Source organism: Oreochromis aureus, linkage group 1 (genome assembly GCF_013358895.1).
Source record: "Oreochromis aureus strain Israel breed Guangdong linkage group 1, ZZ_aureus, whole genome shotgun sequence".
NCBI lineage: Eukaryota > Metazoa > Chordata > Actinopteri > Cichliformes > Cichlidae > Oreochromis > Oreochromis aureus.
The window spans coordinates 38,088,379-38,112,804 of NC_052942.1; the positions used below are offsets into that span (position 1 = coordinate 38,088,379).

Genomic DNA, 24,426 nt, shown 5'->3' on the forward strand with positions numbered 1-24,426 from the left:
AGTCTTAAGTGGTTTGAGTGGTCAATAAGATTCCATCAGAGCCATCCCACACCCGAAAGGCAGGATATGAGTCTGTAAAGCCACTGCTGATCTAGATCATGGCCCACCAATCCATGAGATCAACCATCAGCTAGCCACACTGACATTACTGTGCATTAGTTGGTGCTAAAAAACTTAGATTTAAAGATAGATGTGAAAGTAGTCGTGATTCAGATTAGCTGTGGGAAAATGTTATTGCAAATAACATTGGAGTAGCGCATACAGGGAGATGCCTGGCCAGGAGCAGAGTCAGGCTTTTGCAAGTGGTTCAATTTGTACCAGTATGATATGTGCTAACTGTGTTTCTTTATTTTTGGTTTTGTTGTATTTTTAAATCACAAAGGTTTTTCTGCAGAACTTTTTTTTCCATTTGATATTGATTTCAAACTGTGCCATGTATTTATGATTTTTTTAATGGTTTGGCTAATCATAGACAGAAATATTGTGTTTATATTATTTATATATTATTTAAAGATGACTTTGTATTTAAAAACTTACAAATATAGACATTTCAAAATTGTATACACACTTACTGCAAATTATGTGATATAGACAATTACTATAAAAATAGCAGCAACTGTTTTTTTTTTTAATTTTTGTAAGGTAAAGATTATTTTGGCCATTTTGATATGCTTTCTCTCTTCAGCAGTCCTGAAAAGAGTGGCATAGTTTCTGTTTATGTTGCAGGCATAGTTTATGTTGCAGGTCTCCTTCCTGTCACTCAGGATTTGGAATTATTAGGAAATCTAGTGTTTACGTATGCAAATGGATCTGGAACTGTTCTTTAAAAGTTTCAGTAGACTAATTAGGCTGTATATTGTGGAGGTGATTGCTCTCAAATATAAATATAACAGCAGTGCATTCCATAGTTTAGAAGCCGCATCCTCAAATTCAGAGTTTCCATTAGTTTTCAGTCTAGGACAAAGAACCACCGACCAAACGTGTGACAGAAGTTTACATGCTGGATCAAGCAAAACACAAATCCAAGGACAGTTATGTTTGAATAAAAAGGGGAAGTGTGCAGCAGCAAAGTTTAAGGGAAAATGTCAGTGACCAAGGGGTTTTTTAAATAAAGGAGTTATAAAAAATATGTTCTGTTTCATGTCAGTCTCAATCAGAGACAGTACATAACACTGATAGACTTGCATGCATACACAAAGGAAAATATAAATGTGGCCACTTCGTTCAGTGCAGGGCCACTGATTAGACCAAACTCATTTTTCTTTCTTGATAGAAACAAGTCCCTGATTAAAGATTTGATTGCATCGTTTGCCCCATGTGGTTCACATGATTGAATGGTCATGTGGAAACACAAGCAGAACATTAAGAAATGCTGTATTAGGGATTAATATTCAAGAAGAACACACAACTGCATTGCTATATGTACACTGAGCATTAATGAAATATGCTAAAAACTATCCCAATCAAGAGACAGCAGTGAATGAGCTTATGTCCAGCCATCTCCAATGATAGACTTTGTGTTTTTGACTGGTATTAATCAAATTTTGTCATCCCAGTTTTTTGATCATACCTCATTGGAAAATTGGGAGACTGAGAATATACATCAAACTTATTCAACTTTGAGAGCAATCACCTGTAGAATATACAGCCGAGGGCTATTTTTTTTTTTTTTTTGGGTCCCAGAATTTTTCATAATCAGTGTGTCAGTGGCTGTTTTTCACCACTTCATAAAAAGTTACCAAGAGGGCACCTTTACCTTGTTCAGAGTGCCTTCCACCTTTTGAAAGCTTTATTTTTTTTTTTACTTTTTGCTATCAGATAGATATGAGAGGAGGCCACTTTGACGGATACAAACAACAAAGAGTCACTGGTGGTGGGCCGATCTTAATTGTGCTCTGTATCTACGTGAAGTGTGAAATAAACTTGTGAACTCTCTATTTCATTGTTACAGATTCTGTCTTAATACAGTATGCAGTGCACTAGATTAACATATTTACGCCTCATTCGATAAATCTCCTTCCTCATTTGAAACAGACAGTACGGCAGGTGATTGGTTTAGAAAAACTACAAATGGATCTTACAGTCATTGTGTTGTTCATTGCTTTTTATTCTGCAGCTACCAGAGCTACAGCCTGGTGATCCATCTTTGCTCAGAAGTCTCTTCTTCCAGACACTCATTCACCCTTTTACGATCAATTGATGTGTTAGGTTAACACAATGACAATCAGGAAGGAAGGAGCGACCAGTAAGTCAATTAAGAAGACCTTCTTTTCTTCACCTTCTTATGGTGAGCACGCGATGGTTCCTAATAATTCATTTTTATAATAGCTAATATTTTCCAGAATTCAAAATGCTTTGGAATTATTGACGACTGCAGTAAAACAAAATATTGTCTGGGCTACCAAGAAATAAAAACACTCCACTTGCTCTCAGAGATTTATACAAAAAAAGAAAATTTACCATCTGTAAATACTTAAGTCGACACACTGTCAGGCTGAAGTGAGTAATGAAAGGGTGCGTAAAATAAATGGGAGGTAACAAAAAAAAAAAATCGATAAAACATATGGAAATGTAGCTGAATAATTGTTGTCTTTGACCCAGGGTTTATTATATTGTTTTTCCTATTTTGGATCACTTAAATTGAACTAAACCACACACACGCACATTGACACACACAAACACGCAAACAAAATGATTTTAAACAGGAAATGACACCCAACCCTCTGCCACTAGCTCACTTTCACGTCTCCCACCCATTGTATAATGGCTCCTAAACTTCCAGCACCCTAAATCAGCTTTCCCTTCTCCCCTTGTCTTGACTTAACATGACAAACAGACATTCTTTAGTGGGTGGGAGGGATAATCTGTTAATCTCTTTGCTGAGGCGAAAGGGAGCAAGGAAGGACAGGCAGATTGATCTCCACAAAGCTGATGAGATGCTCTCTAGTTTTGACTGAGGCAATGAAAGCTGCAGTGTAGGAACTGAGGATGGATCCAAATGAGCCGTTTTAATAAACTGAGAGAAAGAGATATGGGGGAAGAAGAGAGATAGATTCAGGAAAGAAAGCAGAAATAAATGGTAGTAAAAGAGATGGAGAGAGGTAGATTAAGTGAAGTAAGAATAAATGGGAAGGTAGTGGAGAGAGAGATGGATGGATGGAGGGAAAGAGAGGGTGCAAAGGGTGGGAGAGACAGATTGATAAAGGCAAAGGTATAGAGAAATCAATCGTGAGGCAGGAATATGCCCTCTAGAGAATAAACCTCCTTGGGAACTACTGGCTCTCTTTGCTTACAGGAAGAGAGGTATATCTGTGGTTACAGAAAAAAAAGGCTGGTCTTGCTTTCATAAGCCAAAGTTTAGAAAGTAAAGAGGAAAACTTTGGCTGGATTCACTAAAAATACTAATCTTCATGTAAAAAAGTTGAGGTTGTTTCTCCATAGCATATCTTCTTGTGTTTTTATGTGTCAGTCGATGATGACTTCTGTAAATCCCCTGCAGCTGAATGCTAATGAAATTGTGTCTCTCCTATCTAATCTTTGTCTGTCTGCTATACAGTGCTCTGTGGGGATAGGAAGGAAATAATAAACATCCAGTCAATCCAACCTTTTTTTTTCGCAAAAATACTTTAACATCATGACACCCCAAGTATTGAAACTAATTTATTCATATTCTTGAAGGGCATGAAAAACTATGGTATGCAATACATGTGATTCTGGGTGAATAGGCATCCTCTGCAGCTGTGTGTAACAACTTTTTTAAATTGACAGCTCCCTGACTCTCACAGATTAAGATTGGACAAACTACGACTACAGTTTAATTAGATCCAAATTAGCGACCTCACATGCAAACCAACATAGTTTAGTGTGAGCTTGTGATAGAAAGAGTCAGCTTCAAACTGCCCAGTTATGGTCAGATCTGCTTCCCACAGGTGGGAACCATCAACTGTCTAGAGAGAAGGGACGCTTTACAGAGAGCTTATTTCTTGAGACAAATTAGTGGAAAAGAGGGAGAGGCAACGTGGTCCCTCGCCTCCCTCTGCTTAGTCTCATGTCATTTAGTAGCCAGTGTGACCGATCATGTCACACAGCAGCTCAGGTAAGGAATTTACTAAATTTGAAAAAAAAAAAAAAAATTAAAAAAAGCAACTCATGAATGAAAAACAAAACACGTGTTACTATACAACAGTGTTATAGCATCATAGAAGATAACAGACTTTATTCAGTTTCAGCAAAAGTACAGAATAATCTTTTCCATCTCAAAATTTAAAAATAAGATATTATTTACATTGAGCCTAACAGTAACATATTTCTTCAACAAAGTAGATTGAATCTCATAGTGAATCCCTCATAAATATATCAAACAGAGACTAAATACGAATGGGCCCCCACCCCCACACGCATTCTTTGCCATTTCCTCTCCCAATCAGTGAGCAGACAGGCAAAAGCTACCAGGTGCTCTGTTTACATCTATAATCAAGCCACAAGCTTGCTCTACCGGGGTGCTGAGCTGGAGCTAGAAAACAAAATTCCAGCACATATAAAAGGATGTCAACATTGCTTAATTACTTAAACCATTAAACAGTAGATGAAGTGCCCAAAGTGATGTTACCGTGATTCTATTGGCTCAAATGATTAAAAAGCTCGATCATTCATGCAAATCAGCCAATAGAAGTTACTGCCCCTCAGAATGTAAAATCCAAAAGACTATTTTCGCTGTGCAAATTACGTTCACTAGTGGTGTGCAATACTGCAAATGTTGGCATTGATCCGATACCAAATAAATACAGGGCCTGTATTGCCGATACCAATACTGATACCAATACTTTTAACTTATAAAAGCAGCTTATACAGGGAAGAGCAGTGAGTAATGATTTATGAGATGAATCATCATGAATTTACAAATTCTGATTTTAACAACCACTGTGATTTTTAATTTCAACACAACAAAACACGCACCCTTCAGCTTTTCATGTATTTTCAAACTTAGATCTATTAGTTCTTCTTTAAACCTGGAATGTAAATATGCTTGTTTATTATCACTTTGTGTCAACTTCTGTTGTTTAAATATGATATAGGATATAAATAAAATAGATATGACAGTCAGCACAAAAAGGTTCAGATATTTTTTATGGTGCATGTTTGAATAATTTATGTAAAACAATAAAACAGTTCAGTGAGCTACATACTGAACTTAGAGTTTAGAAACAAACTATGGATCTTATCACTATAGTATCGATCCAATACCAATGCCAGCGTTGGCATTGATAGTATCGATATCTGTATCGGTCTTCCCACCTCTAACGTTCACACATGGCCTATTATACATGTGTGTGGGCAGTTCTTCAAAAAATATTCTTAAAAAGCCACAGCATATTTTCAAAGGGGTTACATGCTATAAATTACCCCCCAAAAAAATCTCCTTTTTTTCTATGTTGCATTCTCAGTTACTTTGACAAAGTAGCAACTGTAGTAATGTTACACCTCTGATAAAGTCTCACAAGTGTTAGCTTTATTTTGATACCAAGATTGTTTATACAGAGTTTGTAATTGTAGAGAAATACTCATTTTGGGAATGTTATTTTCAAGCAAGAACCTCAGAAAAACTCGTTGGGGTTTAAGAGGTTTTAAGAGAGCAACTTTACAAAAAATGTTCTGTTATCTCAATCCTGAATAACATGCTGAAAATGTTACAGTATTACACTGGGAATGTTCTTCCACTGTTACCATGTTACACTGTGGTTATGTTCTATTATGTTTATAAAATCTGCACTTAAGCTGATGCTGAAGAGTAATACTTCAACAATACTAAAGACGAAATACTGATTTTTCTTCTTTTCTTTTTGGTATGTGTCAGTAATTATGTTTCAAATCTGACATTGACCATGTTAAATAGTTTGCTGAGTTCTGTTCCTTTCACTTGAATGCGATTTTCAGAGGATACTCGTGTGGTTTTGATCCATTCATTGCAAGATTATTTCAGTAGCTGCTGATCAGCCATTATGAATAAGCCTGTTTTTAAAGTTTCCAGTAGACTATTGCTTAGTAAGTAGCATTGTGAATGGGAAATATGACATGAGAGCGGAAACTGCACAAACTGAAAGACAGGTTAGATTTTTTTTAAAGCAAAAAGGGGCCTTCTTGTCTTATCGTTTGATTGGACACAACCTCAGCTACTTCAACGGTCAAGGTGCATAAGAGGATATTGAAAGTTAGCAAAGAAAGAAAGCTCCAACAACACAACTACTAAAACAAGCAGTTTTATTGCTTGACTGTCTGCTTTTGCCCTCCATCATCACAGACTGAAGACTGAACAGGGCAATGCATGGTAGTCTGAAAATATTTGTAGAAAGCTGATCAGTTATATTTAAAACACAGTCAGGGAGACTAAAAATGGCTACAACATCAGAAGATTGATACTCAATACATTTTCACCACAGATACAGAATATGACAAATAAATAATCTAAGACTGACAAACAAATTGTTAAATACTGTTTAAAAAGAGGGTTGTTTCCTTTCAGAGTATTAGTGAGTGTCCTTCTTTTAAACTGCTTCTCAAGAATAGAATAAAGGCAGCAAACTTAAGGCGCCCTATAAGTTCAATAAAGCAGGCAGTAGGAGAGAACCCCTGGAGTCTACATGGTGTTGGTGGTGGTTGTGGAGCAGTTGACAAATGAAGACTTGGATGAAGCTCTCTGTATGCCTCCACTGTAAAAAAAAAATTGTAATATAAAAGTATTGTACTGTGACGGTCGAAAGGCAATGTGAAGGGGACCAAATGGGAAAAACAACCACACGAGCCTTCAATTGTTTTCAAAGCTTTGAATATATTTTCTCTTTTTTGTGGTACAGAGGTTTTGTCATGCTCACCAGCAACACATCTAGAAATAACTAACCTGAGCCTCTCAACAAACCCCTCCTTAAATAGATGCTGGTCATACCATCACCAATAAAATGTAAAAAAGTCTTCCCACCCCGACACAGCCCAACTACACAAACCTATACAGTGAAACACTGCAGTTATTTTGACACACCTCACAAATATCTGATTACAAAACACCCCCAGCTAAACGTCTTGATGCATTCTCAATCATCCAGGAAAGTAAATCTCCAAAAGTTGAATCTGTTCATCTGGACGCTACGTCCAGATGAACAGATTCAACTTTTGGAGACCCCCAGCTAAACAATATCCCAACTAACTAAATCAAATCAGACTGAAAATTCAACCCACTACCCCCTCAGCTCTCATCAGATGGTTCAACCCACTATCAGTGGGTGATTGGAAAACTCCTTTCAGGTGAACATCATTAGGCCATAATCATGGGCGTTTATCAATATGCGTACTTGTGCGTACTTGCGTTCTCGTGTACTCGTGATACGTCATCAGTCGGAGACCAAGTACTGTTCCAATTCGAAGTACGCATCACGCCGAGAACGCGAAAAAGTCCCGGATGTGTTCTCGATCCGCCCATTTTATCGAGCATGCATCGGTGTAGACTTGGGACAGCTATATATCCCAGAATGCATTTCGTCCAAAACTCAACAGCGGACTCCCGGCACATCGCCCCCCGCTCGCGGTCTTCTCACTACTGAGGTTAAAGAAACCCCAGCAGCTGTCTATAGTATTGAGTGTCCACTAGAATAGAAATAAAAGCGTTCTAACATCTCACCTGCTTGTTTTTATTAAGGTATGTACACGTATGTACATGTACACTATTTTTATTAATAGAGGTTTCACTACTGAGGTTAAAAATGATATATAAGTCACATAGATCACTTCTAAATGTTAATGTTTGGTTTATTTCAGTGTGTTATTTGTTCCTGAGTAAACCGGTTTGGCTGTGATTAAAGGTAAGCTTCATAACATGTTACTTACAGTTACATTAGAGGGGACGGCAGTAAAACTCCGGACCTGTGACATCATCACGTACGCTGGTGTTCCGACTGTACAAATCACGAGTCCGTGCTCGCGTACTTGAGAATTGAGAAACGGCCAACGAGTCCGTGCTCGCGTTCTCGGCGGGTACGTACTCCCGTGCGTTCTCGGCGGGTACGTACTCACCGAGCACGCGAGTACGTACTCGCGTACTTGGGCATTGATAAACGGCCCATGTGTGCACTCCATGACTAAAGAGAGAGAGAGAGAGAGAGAGAGAGAGAGAGAGAGAGAGAGAGAGGGAGAGGTCAATGGACTTCAAAACAAAAGCATAAGAAAATCAAAACTTCTTATCAGACACTGAGTGCGTACATCACTTAGTGAGGAAGATGCTCCCCAGCACCCTCACATGTACTGTGTATCTTACAGTTTTGTACTGTTTTTCTAGAATATCATTAAATTTACATAAATAGACTGTGATTTCACATTTCAAATGTAAAATAACATAAAATCACTGTAAATGTAATAAAACATAATTTTCTTGTTTTTTAAATATATCTGTCTGTACATATGCATATTTAGATTGTTAAAATACATTCACAAATGTATCATAATGTCATAAATATTTGTCCACTATTTGAAAGATTGAACTCTTAAATTCAAATGTAATACTATGGAAAAATATATAAAATGATTCTTATAAACTTTTTTTTACATCAACTATTTAGGGCGATCGTGGCTCAAAAGTTGGCAGTTCCCCTTGTAATCAGAAGGTTGCCGGTTCGAGCCCCGGCTTGGACAGTCTCGGTCATTGTGTCCTTGGGCAAGACACTTCACCTACCACCTACTGGTGAAGGCCAGAGGGGCCGATGTCGCGATATGGCGGCCTCCCTTCTGTCAGTCTGCCCCAGAGCAGCTGTGGCTGCAACTGTGGTTTGCCTCCACCAGTGTGAGTGAATGAATAGTGGAATTGTAAAGCGCTTTGAGGATCTCGAAAAGCGCTATATAAATGCAATCCATTATTATTATTATTTAAACCAACTGTTAACTGTATATTTCTGTACATTTAAGTATTATTATTCATATTGCTGCATTCATTGACCTTGTTTATAGGTAATTTCATTGTTTAATCACATTAACATGTTCCCAATTTAATGTTTAAAAGCACTTGAAAAAGGCAAAATCCCATGTAAAATTAGGGCAACAAACTGTATTGTCATTACTGAAAATAACCGTATTTTTATGAGAAAGTTATTTTCTGTTATTTTCTGGTATTATTTTGGTGCCCCAGCTGCCGGAATATTACTGTTTTTTTAGGATTTTTTTTTAAAGTGTAGGATATGGTGAAGATGAGGAAAATGACAGCAAAGAACAGGAAACTGTCACTCATTGGCTTGCAAAACTCAGGAGATCATTGGCTCAAGGGTGATATTTGGCAAAAGTGGCAAAAGTGGAAAAAAAGAACAGTATGAAGGGCTCAAACACCCAGGAATGCAGGCAGATGACAATACGTGAATCTTGTGAACATAGCTTCATTTTATTTGCCATTAATAGTAAGTTCCATTTAAGGACACAAACAGAAGAAGGAATTCTGCTAAACCCATTTGGGAATATTATGTTGGGTGGTGTTTTGCTACCCTGTAGTTGGACACCTGCACCAGACTGACTCCAAGAAAAGCAGCACTCTATTCTTCAAAGTCATACTCCAGAGACATTGCATCTTTGTGAAAAAGGATTCACACTGCAGCAGGATAATGAGCCCAAACACACCTCAAAGCTTTGCAGGAACTACTTGAAGACAAAAGAGGGTCTGCTGACTGTCACAGACTTTCCACCACACTGAGCATTTATGGGGCACTTGAAGAGTGAGAAAGCCAAACATTCCTGGCGTAAAAAGAACCTCTTTGGAACATTGTCAGATCATGCTGGGATAACCCGGGTCATCAGTTTTAACACAGTTTTGTTGAGTTTGTGCAGCTTATATATATATGCTGTCGTTCAAGAAGAAAAGAGAGGAATACTAAACAGAAAGAGGTTTGAAAATGTATACACAGTTTTTGACTCCCATCTGAAGTGTTCTCCTTGTGGCTACATGCATTTCCTCTAAAGATGCATTTTAGGGTTAATTGCTGGTTCTAAATTGGCCTAATGTTCTGCTCTGAGAATGGTTGACTGACTTTCTGTGTTTTTTGTCTGAAACATATCTCAACTATGTCAGCCCCTGCAAGCCTCCAAGTTGGGTAATCTGTTAATAAAATCATCTATTAATAATAACGATGGTAACTATGAACAAAGCATCATCATAAAATCTGATATTGACTAGATATACAAATACATAATACAGAGGCCTGGAGGAGTTTCTAAATGTAGACTTTTGTTGTTACAGAAGTTTGAGAAGGGTCTACTCAGAGAAACTCTCTGCTGCCAAAAAATAACCTACAGTTTCTATTTTGAAATATACAGCACGTAAGAAATCATTGCCTCAAAGAATAAACAGACCAAAAGAAAAAGCAAAGAAAAAATCAAGATTCCAGCACAGGCAGGTCAAAAAAAGGAAATGCCCATGCCTGTTCAATTTCATTTTTCTACCAAAAAGGGAATAAAAACTATCAGCTCTCATTACCAAGAGAAAGTAGAAGACACTTAAAGGAGTTCTGTTTAATATTAGCATGTCCTTAATTAGACTGAATGTCCTGATTAGAACAGCAGATAGCTGCTCGGGTCTCTGTATGGCCTGTGTGTATATGTGAACCTGATTTGACTCAGCGTGTGCCTGTCTCCTGGAGTTGTAATATTTTTATGTGAAAACCTAGAAGTAAAGATGTTCTGAAGTGGGTTACAGACTGTACACAGGGGTTAAAGTGTGTGTTTATGTGTGTATGTGTGGGTGTCAGATCTTGGAGCAGAAACTCAAGGCAAAGCATACCGTGACAAGCCTCATTAAGGGGGAATCTCTCCACTGTTCTGGCTGTCGACATCACCACCGCCAGACTTCTCTAATTACGCTCTCTAAGTGCTGTTTCGTGCAAGCAATCAGCCCACTGCTCTTTGCATATGCAAATATGACAGACCTGATCATTAGCTTTTATATCTCACACACTCTAATTGTTATTGTAAAAACTGCCGCATGGAGCCAAGGGCAAACGCGCTTAGTCCGCTTGCTGTTTTTCACCTCTCTCTCTTGCTCAATCTATCAACGACTGTCGACTCTCATTCACGCTACATGTTTTATGAGGTTTGGTCGCTCTAAACAGAGTCATGTAGTTGAATGTCACGGTAGTATAATCAGCCAACAAATGCCTCTGCGTGACATTATTCCATCAGGGCAGAGGGGAGAAAAATAATAGAGGAGCACTTCCTGGCAAGGCCTAATTGGCTAAATGGAGTCACTTAGGCAGAACGACAGTCCCATCACACCGATGATGATGATGGTGATGTCCCTGAAGAAATGGCTTGGAAGTCTACTGGCTAAAATAAATGTTTCCAAAATCAAATGGCAATGTTTTGAGATCTTGGGGGGGGTGTTAAACACTAAACAAGATGGAAATGTAAAAAGAAAAAGTTTCAAGGACCTCAGCTGGACTCTCCTTGAGAGAGACAGAGGGAGAGCAAGAAGGAGAGAGAACGAGAGGGGGCGTAAAGATATTTGTTAAGCTATTTAATTCAATTTAATTTATTTTTTTTAGGACAGTGCATGCTAATGAACATAAATGTAAAAACAAATTACATGAATGTAAACATGCCAGATTATAGCCAAAGGCTAATTTCCATCTGTTGTCCTTAAACATAAAAAAATAGACATAATAATTCATAAAAATTCATCATTCATTCATAATAAAAACTCCATCACCAAACTTACACATACACACCATTCTGTTCCCAAATAAAACATTAAAACTATACAACTCATACATGATCACACACTTGATTTGTCCATAACCAGTTTTTAACCTGTGCCTTAAACAAATTGAAAGTCGAGCATTCTCTAATGGGTTGAGGAAGACTGTTCCACAGATGGCCACCCTTGACAGAAAGGACGTTCTGCCCAAATGCTGTCCGTCTGTGAGGTATATACAAGTCTCCTCGGGTTGTAGCTCGAGTGGTCCTGTCTGAGCTTTCTTTAAGCCCAATGAACTGCTTTAGTGGTGGTGGAGCAAGGGAGTGTAAGACTTTATATATTAAACAGACTCTTTTAAGTTTCACTAAGTTATTGAAGTTCAGTAATTTATGTTTTTTTAACACATGACAGTGGTGGTGGGAAGTCGGTTTTTTGTCAAGTAGTTTTAAACTTCTTTTATAAATGTTTTCAATAGTTTTAAGTGTTGTTGGACAAGCAAGTGACCAGGATGTCAAACAATAGTCCATATGAGAGATGATCATTGAGTAAAAATAAGTTTTTGCAACTTTCATATTTAAATTATTACGTATATGGTTAAAATTTCGATTATTAAATTTAAGTACCTGGGACACTTTATTTATGTGACTCTTGAAGGATAATGTTGGGTCTAGAATGACCCCAAGATATTTAAATTCTGGAGCTAATTCAAGCTCTGCTCCATCCAGGAATATGTTTGACTGCTTCAAGTTTAAGGGGCGTTTGGAAAAATACATACAGACAGTTTTTGAGGTGTTCAACATTAGGCATGAGTCCTCCAGCCAGCTATTCATTAATGCTAAAGCAGCTGTAAGATCTTTTGCCACCTGCTGGGCACTATTTGCTTGCGTATATATAACTGCATCATCCGCATACATTTGAGCAAATATATTTGGACAGACTTCAGGTAAGCTATTGATAAAAAGAGAGAACAATAAGGGCCCAAGAACAGATCCTTGAGGAACCCCTGTATCACACTGTTTCCTGTGTGAGAGATATGAGGCAAACCACTGAAGAGCCTGACTGGAGATATTAAACTGAGTCAATCTGGACAACAATGTCTGATGGTTTACAGAGTCGAAAGCCTTCTTCAGATCTAAAAATACAGCTCCAACATAGGGACTCTTGTCCAGCAAGCTCTTCAAGTTCTCCACTAACATACACAGGGCAGTATCTGTGGAGTGATGTGCCCGAAATCCAAACTGCAATGGATGTAATGAGGGTTGGGTGTTTTCTAGGTGAGCAGTGAGGAGTTTAACCACCCACTTCTCAGCTATTTTAGATACGACCGGGAGTATGCTTATGGGGCGATAATTAGACATGTCAGTCTTCACACCTGCTTTGAAAATTGGTGTAACTGCAGCAATTTTCCAATCTGTTGGAACAATGGAGTGTTCGAAAGACATATTCAAAACATGAGTGGTTGGACGTACAAGCAAATCCATATGTTCTTTTAGGAAATTTGTGTTAATACCATATACATCAAGTGCTTTTGATTGTTTTAAACCTGTAATTAGTTTAGCAACTTCAGTGTCTGAAATATGAGTGATGGTGAACAAATTTTGACCAACATCATTCACATTATCAGAGCATACGACTGAGTCAAAGCTCTGACTGATCTCCTTAACAGATGAAATAAAGAAAGTGTTTAAGTTACTGGCAATAGATAGAGGCTCTCTAACAATAGAGTTATTTACATAAAGTTCAATTGTATTTTTACTTTTGTTTGAATGACGGCCAAGTAATTTATTTAAGTGTTGCCAGATAATTTTACCATTACCTTTGGCTCTTTCAATTATATTTATAAAAAAATTTGCTTTGGCCTGTCTCAAACTTCTTGTTACTTTGTTCCGCATTGAAGTAAATCTCTGTCTATCCAGAGTTAGACCTGTTTTCAGGAACTGTTTTAGTAATTGATCTCTTGTTTTCATTAAATTCTTGCACTCTTTGTTTAACCAGGGCAAATTAGATGTTGTCTTTATTTTTTGTCGACCTCTAATGGAGTATGTTGATATGACATCCTTGACAATGTCAGTGAAGTGACTACTGCAGAATTGTGGATCATCACTACACAATAAAGGCTCCCAGTTAACTGATGCTAATGCTTCTGCTACATTTTGTCGCTGACTTCTTGGTATAAATTCATAAAAGGATCTCCTATTAGATGAACTTTGAAAGTGATTCTTAACCCGTGATTTTATAAGTTTTCTAGAAAATAATATAAAATTGTGGTCTGAAATACCAGAGATAAAATTATAGGATTTAATAATTCGCTCTGGCTTATTACTGAAAACCAGATCTATTTTAGTTTTAGAGTGTCTCGTTATTCTTGTGGGTTGTTCAATGTGTTGAGTAAAGTTTAAAGTCTCCATTATGTCCTTGAGTGTTTTTCTGTCCTTTTCACAGTCCCAGTTGACATTAAAATCTCCCATTACAATTATTTCATTAGACTTATTATTTATAGTATGATATTTAAGTAATATCTGTAGTTGTTCATAAAAAATATTCTTTGCGGAAGGAGGGCGATATCAACAGATCAACGTAAATGACATTTCTGGGGAAAGAGTGATTTTAACAGAAATATGTTCTATTTCGACATCTCTTGGTGAACTAAGTAAAGAGCAATCCAGGTGTTTTTTTACATACACAAGTATTCCTCCTCCTCTTGTTCCAATTCTATCCCTTCTGAATACTGTGTACTCTGGAAAGACAACCGCAGACTCAGGAGAAGAACTTGTGAGCCAAGATTCAGAGATACCCAAAATAGATATATTGGAATTGCTTAGAATATGTTCCAGTTGCTCATGCTTTGGTAACATACTGCGAATGTTAATGTGTCCACATAGAAGCCCCTTTGGTTTATTTTTAGTGTCCCAGATTACTTTAGCCTGATTAAATGTCTTGCAGATCTTTGTTCCTCTGTAACTTTTAATAGCAGGATTTCTTGTCCTTTTGTTGACAATGCTATGAGCATTTAATGATGAGAAACCCTTTACCGGAGACTGTAGTTTGGGTACAGCAGGTGGGGGCCCAGGCAGCCAAGATGGGGGCCCAGGCAGCCGCGTTGGGGGCCAAGGCACTTGAGGTGGAGACCCAGGCAGCCGAGGTGGAAGTCCGAGCAGCTGAGGTGGAAGCCCGAGCAGCTAAGGTGGAGACCCAGGCAGCCGAGGTGGAGACCCAGGCAGCCGAGTTGGAGACCCAGGCAGCCGAGGTGGAGACCCAGGCAGCCGAGTTGGAGACCCAGGCAGCCGAGGTGGAGGCCCAGCTAGCTGAGATGTAGGCCCAGGCAGCTGAGGTGGAGGTCTGAGCAGCTGAGGTGGAGGCCCAGGCAGCTGAGGTGGAGGCCCAGGCAGCTGAGGTGGAGGCCCAGGCAGCTGAGGTGGAGGCCCACGAAGTTGAGGTGGAGGCCCAGGCAACCACAGTGGAAACCCAGGCAGCTGAAATGGAGGCCCAGGCAGCTGAGATGGAGGCCCAGGCAGCTGAGATGGAGGCCCAGGCAGCTGAGGCAGAAACCCAGGCAACTGAGGCGGAGGCCCGAGCAGCTGAGGTGGAAGCCCAGCTAGCTGAGATGTAGGCCCAGGCAGCTTAGGTGGAGGCCCAGGCAGCAGAGGTGGAGGCCCAGGCAGCTGAGGTGGATGTCTGAGCAGCTGAGGTGTAGGCCCAGGCAGCTGAGGTGAAGGCCCAGGCATCTGAGGTGAAGGCCCAGGAAGCTGAGGTGGAGGCCCACGAAGCTGAGGTGGAGGCCCAGGCAACCACAGTGGAAACCCAGGCAGCTGAAATGGAGGCCCAGGCAGCTGAGGCAGAAACCCGAGCAGCTGAGGTGGTAACCCAGACAACAGGGGGGTAAACACTATTAGCTGCAGGTGTAGCCTTACTAACTGGGACGGTGGTTGGAGCACAGTTAGTTGAGGTGGAAAGCAATGCAGAGATAGCTGTGCCCATAGGCTAACTAGGCTAATTAGTTGTAGCTAATGGATTCCTTCAACCTGCTTGAAAATCATTTCAGGCCAAGATGACCCCAAATTTTGTTTAAGTGCATTGTATTAGTGGTCTGTTATTATTATATTATTGTTCAGCTTGTCCTTGTCCAGCTTGTTCAACTGGTCCTTTATACCAGCAGTCTACAACCTGTTTTGCATCACAGACCGATTTATGTCCGACAATATTTTATGGACTGGCCTTTAAATACAACAATATAAAACCAGTACCGGTAACAAAAAAAAGATTATTTATTCATAACACACGGGAAAAGACCCAGGGAAACCGAGTTAACGATAAAAAAAAGATTTAAAAAATAACGCTAAATACCGATAAAAACCCTGAAAACCATAAATTTCACACCCGAGCCTCAACTCTCGCAGCCCAGTACCAAACGACTCTGGGGGTTGGGGACCGCTGCTTTATACAGTCTATCAGTTCATCCTCTGGTTGAAAAAAGTCCTTTAAGCACTAGTCTCTTCTTAAAAGCCCACTGTCTCCTAATTGGCTGCCCCCTACTTCGTTTTCATAAAAAGGCATTTGTTTCTTCCGGGCATAGTCACCTCCTGTGATGTAAATGTTTTTTTTTGTTGTTGTTTTTGCCTTTCTATTTTGTTATATCTGTGTCAATAGACATGGTTTCCTGATGTGAGAGGGGACTCCAAGCACCTCTCTTTAATGGCTAGCAGGGGGTGAATCATCTAGTTATTAAAAAAAAAAAAATCAGTTTCAAATAAAAGTTTTGGAAAATCACTCTTGTATCCTCTGACCTTTGACCTTAGTACCATTATACTGGCGTCTTTGTGGCCATATTCATTAGTGAGCTCAATTCAATAAACTGTGATCTCCTTTAAAGTATGTTAAAGTATATGCATCAGAATATACTTTACTGTGTGACTGACTCACTCAGTAAAGTCTTCGGTCTTCCTCAGCTCCCTCATCAGAACACTTTGTATTTAATGTTCAGCTTGAGGTTTCACACGAGGGCTTTGCTAACCAGTGGATGATCATACAGGAGCTATGTCCATCCTTAAGTATGTCTTTACTTTTCTGTTAATACCTGCATTTCTGGAAAACACACTAAAATGGCAACTAAAGTTGAAAACGCCTGCTGTTTGGAAGTAGTGAAGGTAACATAGCAAGTAAATCATGCTGCTGCAGTTAAATGACTGTATCGGATCACCTGCTTTAACAAGTATAAAACCAGTTTGAAAGAGTTTGAAGAGCTATAAAGAAAAGCTTAGAGACATTAACAATGTAGCTGAAATTGCATTCACAAACCATTCAGACATATTACAGTGGTATTATTTATTTATGGTTTAGAAATATATATTTATGCAAGGTAAGTAAAACATTGATTATTTATGGAATTAAACTTGAAAATATCAAATGAAACACAAATACATTAAATGCAACTCAAATATACTTAAAATGTAAATGTATTGAATGAAAACTGATAGTAATGCATGTACTGGCCTAACTAATATTATTAATAGGGATCCATATTTTACTACTGATGAAGAAACATTCACTATTGCATTGAGGAAGTCCTAAAGCGAACCACTCTGATCACACAGCTCTTGATTATCCAGCTATCATTACACAGAACATGTCTTCCTCATCACAGACACTTGTCACATCAGACCCTGTCTACAGTCTTTGCCCTCTTTCACCAAATAAAGGTCAAAGACACAAGAAGTAGGAATAGAACTTAAAGCAAGCTGCAATTACTAAACTAAGCTAAGTATACAAAAATATCAGATATATTAGATATATTCAATATTCAGTTCACATTGATTGGGATAGGGTTACTGAGGTGATCTTGTATCCTCATAGCCTGTACCACTGGGGTTTTTCCTCATGGACAAGGACTATTTACGTGGTATGTTCGCTGGTGGAGTACTCGATGCTGTTCCACATGGCAACTTGATTGTCCTATAGAAGACAAGAAGTCCTTGTGAACCTAACTGTATATGTGTGTAATATACAAGTTTTGGATTTATCGCTATACAGACTGAGACATCGCTTCCTGGGAAAAACTAATGAATTTCTTGTCAAAATTACAACATAATTTGCCCATATTATAATTTAAAGTCATTCAGTATTCACATTGCCACAGAACAGTTCGTGCATTTATTAGAAATCTTTGATGTTAAACAGCATGTGATTGGATCCTCCCATACAATAGGTCACATGATTGATCAAAGTTTGTTTTGTTTTTTTTCACAGTAGCCGTCACAGTTACAAATGTAGAAATATTTTATTGATCTGTCAAGACAAATACCAAGCTATTCATTAATAAGTGTTACATCAATGCCAGCACAGCTGATACATTTATCATTGAATTTTCAGAGTACACATTACTGGTACTGTCCTCATGTGATGAAATACTGGATAATTTCTGTGATGCAGTTTATCAAATTATTGATCATTGCACCTGTCAAAGTAAGTTCCCCAGCAACAGCACCCTGAAGAAACAGTGAAAAGGTAAAGATGGCAAAAAGAATTCACAGGAGAACTGAGAGAAAATATAGAAAAAAAAAATATGAATTTGAAGCATTTCCATTTGAGGTGCTCTTTGAAAGAGATACACAAGCTAAAATGTGAAAAACTGCAAGGCTCTCTTTTCATATAAAATTTTAAATGGCTTTATTCCTATGGTATGATTGAGGAACGAGTCTATGAGCACACTGAATCACTAAAAATCCATCAATACGAGGAGACTTCAAAAGCCTGGGCAGATACAAGACCTCCAAAAGATCCCAAAAAAGTATAAGGGTACCTGTTTATGTTGTTTTACTTGTGGAATTTTCCACCCTCAACCGAGATGGAATTTTGCTACTGGTAGAACACACCATACTGTATGTGTATGGCCCCTTATAACACTGTAATGAATTTGCTTTGTTCTTCCAGAACAACGTTTCTAGTATTAGAGGTAATATCTTATGTAGTAATTTATCTAGCACTGCCTCACAGACTTATCAAATGACTGTGCTCGATGTCCACATTTTCACCTGTAAATTCATCAGTTAAAGTCTTGCAGCTCTTTACTTGATCCCATCACTACCCAACTGTTCAAAACTATACTATATACTTATATAGTAAATATTATCAACAGCTCTTTACAGACTGTCAGCTTCCCTGTTTCAAATGTACTGTAATCACACCACTATTCAATAAATATATCCATTGGAAAGAATAGTTGCAGACATATTTTTTCTTCCCACAGTGTGCATCTGTTTTTTCAAATAGCAAACATAAATACATACTAACTACATTCATAAATACAACAAACATAAATACCAACAGGGTTTCAAATGCAACCATAGCACAGAAAGGTCAGATTCTGGATTGGTTCTCATCACACCTAAATGTAGCAGTTTTTGCATTTCAGTTGAAAGCTTTAGATCTGCAGACATAAAAATTCAGTCACTGGTTTCCCAAGTGTCTGCTCTTTGTTATGGCCCGGGTCATGATCCTGTGTGTTGCTTGTGCTCCTCACACCTGAGGGTGGCGTTGTTCATTCTCTCTGTTGTTTGTGTTCATGTAAGTTCCAGGTGGAGGCGGACCCTTGGCTGAGGATGGAATGTGGCTGGCTATAAAGTGGGACCTGTCAAAACCAGCGGCCCCGCCTACTTCCTGCTTCCAAACAAGCAGGAAGCCCCGTGTCTTGTGTTTAGTGGTGTGCTGTGTATGACCAAGTTTCTGTGATGAGAGAGCTTGTATATTTTGTACTATACAATATATGCAAGACAAGTGTAAATAGACCTTTTCTTTCTATGGTTTCTCATTATGAGTAAGTTAGTTCTTTGTCATTTCTAGAGTGCTTTGTTTGTTCTTTTGGCCAGGTCACCCTGACCGGATAGTAAAATACCTGGTTGTTGTGAAACCGCAATCCTGAGGCAGCGTTGGTCTTTCCTTGGGAGCAGGGAGCGGGGGCGTTATCTTTCCTTTTTTCTGTGTGTTGCGCTCGGGTTTCGCTTAGGTTGGGGTGTAACACTTTGTCCATTAATCTTTAACCTTAACATGCTTCGCTTTGGTACCATCTTCTAGGCCATCGTTCTAATGCAGATGATGCACGGCTGTACTTATCATTTTCCTCTGATCTTACCTCTTTTCACAAACTAATGAACTGCACTAATGTCATTACCTGCTGGATGTCTAACTTTTTAGGTCTAAAACATCAGGACACCAAAGCTCGTCTGCCTTCACACTCATACAGGGAGTGCAGAATTATTAGGCAAATGAGTATTTTGTCCACATCATCCTCTTCATGCATGTTGTCTTACTCCAAGCTGTATAGGCTCGAAAGCCTACTACCAATTAAGCATATTAGGTGATGTGCATCTCTGTAATGAGAAGGGGTGTGGTCTAATGACATCAACACCCTATATCAGGTGTGCATAATTATTAGGCAACTTCCTTTCCTTTGGCATAATGGGTCAAAAGAAGGACTTGACAGGCTCAGAAAAGTCAAAAATAGTGAGATATCTTGCAGAGGGATGCAGCAGTCTTAAAATTGCAAAGCTTCTGAAGCGTGATCATCGAACAATCAAGCGTTTCATTCAAAATAGTCAACAGGGTCGCAAGAAGCGTGTGGAAAACCAAGGCGCCAAAATAACTGCCCATGAACTGAGAAAAGTCAAGCGTGCAGCTGCCAAGATGCCACTTGCCACCAGTTTGGCCATATTTCAGAGCTGCAACATCACTGGAGTGCCCAAAAGCACAAGGTGTGCAATACTCAGAGACATGGCCAAGGTAAGAAAGGCTGAAAGACGACCACCACTGAACAAGACACACAAGCTGAAACGTCAAGACTGGGCCAAGAAATATCTCAAGACTGATTTTTCTAAGGTTTTATGGACTGATGAAATGAGAGTGAGTCTTGATGGGCCAGATGGATGGGCCCGTGGCTGGATTGGTAAAGGGCAGAGAGCTCCAGTCCGACTCAGACGCCAGCAAGGTGGAGGTGGAGTACTGGTTTGGGCTGGTATCACCAAAGATGAGCTTGTGGGGCCTTTTCGGGCTGAGGATGGAGTCAAGCTCAACTCCCAGTCCTACTGCCAGTTTCTGGAAGACACCTTCTTCAAGCAGTGGTACAGGAAGAAGTCTGCATCCTTCAAGAAAAACATGATTTTCATGCAGGACAATGCTCCATCACACGCGTCCAAGTACTCCACAGCGTGGTGGCTGGCAAGAAAGGGTATAAAAGAAGAAAAACTAATGACATGGCCTCCTTGTTCACCTGATCTGAACCCCATTGAGAACCTGTGGTCCATCATCAAATGTGAGATTTACAAGGAGGAAAACAGTACACCTCTCTGAACAGTGTCTGGGAGGCTGTGGTTGCTGCTGCACGCAATGTTGATGGTGAACAGATCAAAACACTGACAGAATCCATGGATGGCAGGCTTTTGAGTGTCCTTGCAAAGACAGGTGGCTATATTGGTCGCTGATTGGTTTTTGTTTTGTTTTTGAATGTCAGAAATGTATATTTGTGACTGTGGAGATGTTATATTGGTTTCACTGGTAAAAATAAATAATTGGAATGGGTATATATTTGTTTTTTGTTAAGTTGCCTAATAATTATGCACAGTAATAGTCACCTGCACACACAGATATCCCCCTAAAATAGCTAAAACTAGAAACAAACTAAAAACTACTTCAAAAACATTCAGCTTCGATATTAATGAGTTTTTTGGGTTCATTGAGAACATGGTTGTTGTTCAATAATAAAATTATTCCTCAAAAATACACCTTGCCTAATAATTCTGCACTCCCTGTGTGAAATTGAGTGACGTCCCATTCTTAATCCACCCATTTGTAGCTGAGTTGCTGTTGGTCCCAGTCGCTTCCTTTGTTTTAATACCACTATTACTAGATTTGTTGCACAGGTGGCATCTCATCATGGTACTACGCTGGAATTCACTGGGCTACTGAGAGCAATGCATTCTCTCACAGATATTTGTAGAAGCAGTCTGTTTACCCAGGTGCTTGATTCTATACACCTGTGGCCATGGAAGTGATTGGAACACCTGAATTCAATGAAACAGAGTGAATACTGAATGAAACATTTTGGGCAATAATCATATTTATAAGGTCATCACAAATACTGTATCACTTAAAAATATGTAAAAAGTTATAAAATTCATATCTCAGACTCTGACTCTGAGAAATTGGTCCATGTATTTATATCAAGCAGGTTAGACTACTATAACACTTGATTTGTGGGACTGTTCAAAGCATCAGTAGGATGACTTCTGCTTGTTCAGAACACAGCAGCCAGAGTCTTTACAAGTACACAGAAATTTGACCATATGACCCCAGGATGCAAGCCACTTCATTGACTCACAATTCAAAACAAAATTACCTTTAAAACCCTTCTACTGGTTCATAAAGCAATCAGTGGTTTGCCCGCCCAGTACATTACTGAATTGCTCAGTGTAATTTCTAAAAAACAATTCATACAAAATTGAACTTTAACCTCATCAGGTGCCCCGATAGAAATGTGCACAGATAGTTAGTTTGTTCAAGGCGATTCTGAAATCATAACATTTCAGAATTTAATGCCAATTTTCCAGTTTCTGGCAACATTTTTTTCAGCCTATTTAAGTGTTGTAGGGCTTCAAAGGCTTATTGTATTAAGAGCTGAAGACAATAGTTTCATATCAATTTTTAAATAATTTAATATTTACTATTTCTACATCATGGTGTGTATTTTTAATCATATTGACAGAAACTGAATCATAAGTGCTAGATACAATTGCACAGGCAGCTGGGTTGGTCGTGCTTACTGGTCATAATGTTCAGATAACACTGGGAAACACTTGGATTGGGCTCACTGGTATGTGCTCCAACAAACCCGTGTTCCTTCCGAAAGGCATGTCTAACCTATAGTGGTCAGAAAAATAGTAAAGTCTGTATGTGAGAAACAAGGAATATATACAAAAACATGTAAAAATAGTAAATGTTAAACCTTTTTTTTCATCCATTGTTCCAGATCTGTACGGTAAAAGTGTTAAAATCTGAGTTAGCACAAGTAAAAGTGTTTTATTGTGTGTGAAAGCAGACAACCACATTATGTATGAATTTCTTCCAGGATGAATAAAGTTCTATTAAATGAGCTCCTACTCTGTATGACCCAGAATATACAAGTGTTTCTATATAGTTTGTTCATCAGGATATGTACTAATATAGGCACTGTTGTATATTTTGTTTTGGTTTTGTTTTGTCATTTCTAGCAAAATTCATGAGAGCACTACGTGTGTTATGTTTCGGTTATTGTGCCATATATGGCCCTTCATTTCTTGTATGTGGGTCAGTCTGGTCCTCCAAAGAAAACAAAATAGTTGTTAATTTTTGATATAGAGAACCAGTGTAAGGCAAAGAAATATATAATTGGTTCAGAAATGTGGGATATCTATAAACCCCCCAAAATAAACAAACAAACAACACACTTAAACAAAACAAAAGAAATAACAACAAAAAACATTAACTATAATCACATTTTGTTTGTTCTCGGTAGGTTCAGGGATGTCTTAAGATCCCCATTTGTCCTTGATGAGCTACAGAGATACCCTCTACAGATTAAGCAGCTATTCATAAAAGCTGGAACGTCTGACTGGGGTTCTTTCCAATACCAAGCCTTGAGTTCATCACAAAATGCTGATTTTCAGTGGCTAGTACTTGGAAAAATATCCTTTATATCTGTGTTTCTTTCAAGTCAGACATGGATTTTACAATACGGAATTCCCCACAGACAGAAAAACTAAACTAACTGTGCCAACAATCCCCTGCACATTACGCTGTTACAAACTGTGGGGGATATTTGATCTCCATCCTATATGACCCATAGTAATTAGTAAGATTATTTAGCACTGCTGCTGCTGCAGGACATTATTATCCCAGGGTGACATAGAATGCTATTTTGTCAGATGCTGTCTGTGTCCCACCATTTTACACAAAGTGACCTTTAGTGGCATTAAAGGCAACTGAAGCACTGGATGCAAAGAGAAATTTTCCCATTTTAGAGATCTACAGGCCGTGTAACCCAGTAACTTATGGCTTCATAAGAAATGTATGCACATATTTTCAAAGAGACAGATTTGCATTTTAAATACTGTGGTCCAATGTCGTTGTTGAAGGATCTGGTGCCACGGAATTCCAAGACCACCCATTTTTTCACATTTTCAAATGAGATTTATTTGATTTTCTTTGTCGACTGCTATCTAACTGTAGGCACTAAAAACGTCATGGTTAGCTTCAGATAAAAAGATTTTTTTTTTAATTATTATTATACCAGACGGTAAAATGTGAACATTACATGATATTATGTTCTTACACAGTAAAGGTTCAACTTAACCTTCAGTTTTTGAGCATATCTATACCTACATATGAAGCTATGTTGTTTTGAAAAAATGTACTATGCTGACTTTTGGAGAGCAACGTGTTCATGGTCAGTGTTAGATTGCATCACGGGTAGCAGACATCAATAGAAATTTAAGATAGTGGTTCACTCACTGAATTCTGCCTTTACTAGCTTTACACTTTCTAGGGGTTAGAAATCAGACATGATAGCTAATGTAACATTTGATGTATCTTGCTGAATTCAGTTGTGTATTGAATGTCAATTGTGACTCTTATAGTAGAAGCAGCACAGCTCAGCTGATCACAGCCTGAACCTAAAATCTACCAGAGCT

The 24,426-nt window shown here is 38.7% G+C and overlaps 1 protein-coding gene across 1 annotated transcript in view; it reads left to right on the plus strand.

Annotated features, from left to right (window-relative positions):
- The first annotated feature begins 14,792 nt into the window (after positions 1-14,792).
- LOC120441124 (neural-cadherin-like) overlaps positions 14,793-24,426 on the plus strand; it is a 370,842-nt gene continuing 361,208 nt past the window's right edge. The window contains exons 1-3 of the mRNA XM_039614938.1: positions 14,793-15,002; positions 15,078-15,296; positions 15,414-15,592. Coding sequence (XP_039470872.1) covers positions 14,793-15,002; positions 15,078-15,296; positions 15,414-15,592 — 608 coding nt within the window. The remainder of the gene's footprint in view (positions 15,003-15,077; positions 15,297-15,413; positions 15,593-24,426) is intronic.